This window comes from Haliotis rufescens, unplaced genomic scaffold, assembly GCF_023055435.1.
Source record: "Haliotis rufescens isolate VD_foot unplaced genomic scaffold, xgHalRufe1.0.p SCAF_18, whole genome shotgun sequence".
Classification (NCBI taxonomy): Eukaryota; Metazoa; Mollusca; class Gastropoda; order Lepetellida; family Haliotidae; genus Haliotis; species Haliotis rufescens.
In genome coordinates, this window is record NW_025963868.1 from 26,127,421 (window position 1) to 26,129,836 (window position 2,416).

A 2,416-nucleotide genomic window follows, 5' to 3' on the forward strand; every position below is an offset into this window, starting at 1 on the left:
AGATGGCGGTATAATTTTCTCTGGACATTTTTCATGATGAAGATGACAATGATTTGATGACAAGACCGAGGATATTCCGAGACAGAACTCGTCCCCTCGATACGCTTGACGACTTCGAGCTATTCTCCCGCTACAGATATGTGTCGTAGCTCTGAGCGATCTGCGACAGGTTTACCATCGTTTCGAAAATCTATCTTATCTCAGTCTTAAGATATCTTTTCTTTAAAAGTAAGTAATTAAGATTTATCTTAGCTAAGATCGTTTCGAAAATCTAGGCCCAGGCCTACAAGTTCTTGACTAATCCCCCTAAACCCGGCAGGGTAACGAGAAAGTATAACATATTTACATATATTTTGGTATACAGCGGCCAGGGAATTGAGCTACTGACTAGCCACTGTCTAGCACCAGCACTATCACCGGTATTTTCGACTGCCTTTTCAGAACCCCATCGTATGGCAGGAGTAGTGGCGTCAAACATCAAACACATACTTTCCAATTAACATGTTAGGACAATATACTCTCAGATAGCAGGTTGCTATTCAACCCTAATAGAACACTGAAATATATGAAAGATACTACTAGACGACGCGTGTGTTTATTTTTATTGTGCAGATTTCAACTATTGACATGGTCACTTACAAATACATCCTTTATAGGTTTCAATGTAATGTACTACGAACAGACAAACCTTCAGGCATAGTAAATACATTTTGAGGAAACATTTTGGACGTTATTCTCATGATGAGTGGTTCAAAGATAGGTATGTTGTCATATGAGAAACGTCATTAAACTAGTATCACTCATTTTTAAACTGCAATCATTTCCTGAAAGACCCTTTTTCATGCCATTCCAAGCCTTGTTGACATCAAGTGTCTAAGTGCTACTAGCCCACATCGACCATACCATTTGTACCGATACTCATGAACTCATGACACGACTGTCCCTCTGTGGATTACACAGACTGAAAATACTGGTCAGATTCTGTGATTTGACTTAAAGCGTGTCATCGTACATGGTACCCTTCTTGAACAAATCAAACATCCTTTTAAAAAAATAAATTCAGATTTAAATATTCAATGATTTATTGGTATTATGTGACTATGAGTATGACATATTGTTAAAAGACATGAACATATATTATGCATACAATTTCAGTTAATCTGTTATTTTGGACACTGAACGTCCCTCAATAGAAATGCCACTTTAACGTTGTCTCTTCCTTAAAAACAAATTTCTGATTGATCGAAACTTTTTAGAAAGACGTGAGTGCGTCTTTTTTTCATCAGTCACAGAAACATGTTTATGATGTCGCTTCATAATCTGTTCCAGTACCTGTATGGCACTAAGGTCCTTCTCAGCCGAGATCTCCACGTGTCCATGTTCCCATTCACAGCTAATGTTCAGATCTCGGGACATTCTCTCGGTCTTATCTACAGAGCCAGCGATGTCTGTCTTGTTGGCCACGAACACTATTGGGACTGAAGGTCCCTCTTGCTGGAGGATCTGGTCCCTGGCTGCTACCACAGACTCAAAGGATTCATCACACACCAGCGAGTACACCAACACATATACATCAATGGAGGGTAGTCCCTGCTGGAAGGTGCAGCTCTTCGTTGTGGATGTGTCCACAATATCGACTGTCAGACTTCGCCCTTTGATTCCAAGATCAGCTCGATCGTTACCACGTTTCTTACTTTTCTTGTGGGATTTGCTGCTCTGTTCTGTCCAGTGTTTGATGAGTCTGCAGATTAAGGTTAACTTTCCTACACTGCTATCTCCAATAACAGCAAGGTTGAAGCTATCCTCTTCTTCTGAAATACTACTGACCTCTGAGTGGAGAGTAAATCTGCGACTCATGTTTGATACAATGTTCTTGATACTCAATAGTGATGTGGTTAACAACTACACTTTGATGTGATAACGCAGTATACCTTTCTTTTATAGAGGTAATGTGTGTAAATTGAAATGGTAGACATGTTCCATAACTGTATCAGAAAACTCTCAGCCCTTACACTGTATCTGTATTGACTTGTACTGCACTGCACTGCACTCATTGGCCAAGAAATGTGCGAACATCTGTTCCACGTTGCCACCCAGTGACACACGCTTCATCAGAGAACGTGTTTAAACACCTTTTTTTAATATTTAACTATTTCGCGCCCTGCGTCTTGAAGCAGTCAGTGAGTTGGGTTTAATGCCGCTTTTAACAGTATTCCAGTTATATCACGGCGTATCAGCTTAGTGTGGGAGGAAAGCCCAAAGTGATGCAGGTCTCAGACGTTTACCACTTCGGTGAAACCCACGAGCACAGGTATTGTGCTGACAAATCTAATAACATGATCGGGGCGAATCTGGCTTCGAACCAACAATCATAGGTTCCTGACGTACCCAAGGGTCGCAATTCCGCACAGCTAAT

General features: G+C 40.8%; 1 protein-coding gene across 1 annotated transcript; it reads right to left on the reverse strand.

Annotated features, from left to right (window-relative positions):
- Positions 1-918: 918 nt before the first annotated feature.
- Positions 919-1,857, reverse strand: LOC124132999 (GTP-binding protein rhb1-like). The gene is made up of 2 exons (XM_046497185.2): positions 1,333-1,857; positions 919-945 (listed from the first exon to the last, which is right to left on the reverse strand). The coding sequence occupies exons 1-2, from the start codon at positions 1,855-1,857 to the stop codon at positions 919-921; spliced, it is 552 nt and encodes a 183-aa protein (XP_046353141.1).
- Positions 1,858-2,416: the final 559 nt, after the last annotated feature.

Excerpts from the sequence above, each read along its gene's own strand:
- LOC124132999 (XM_046497185.2), bottom strand. The coding sequence starts at position 1,857 with ATGAGTCGCAGATTTACTCTCCACTCAGAGGTCAGTAGTATTTCAGAA. Across the intron at positions 946-1,332 it reads AGGACCTTAGTGCCATACAG|AGGGACAGTCGTGTCATGAG; the intron begins GTACTGGAACAG and ends TGTAATCCACAG.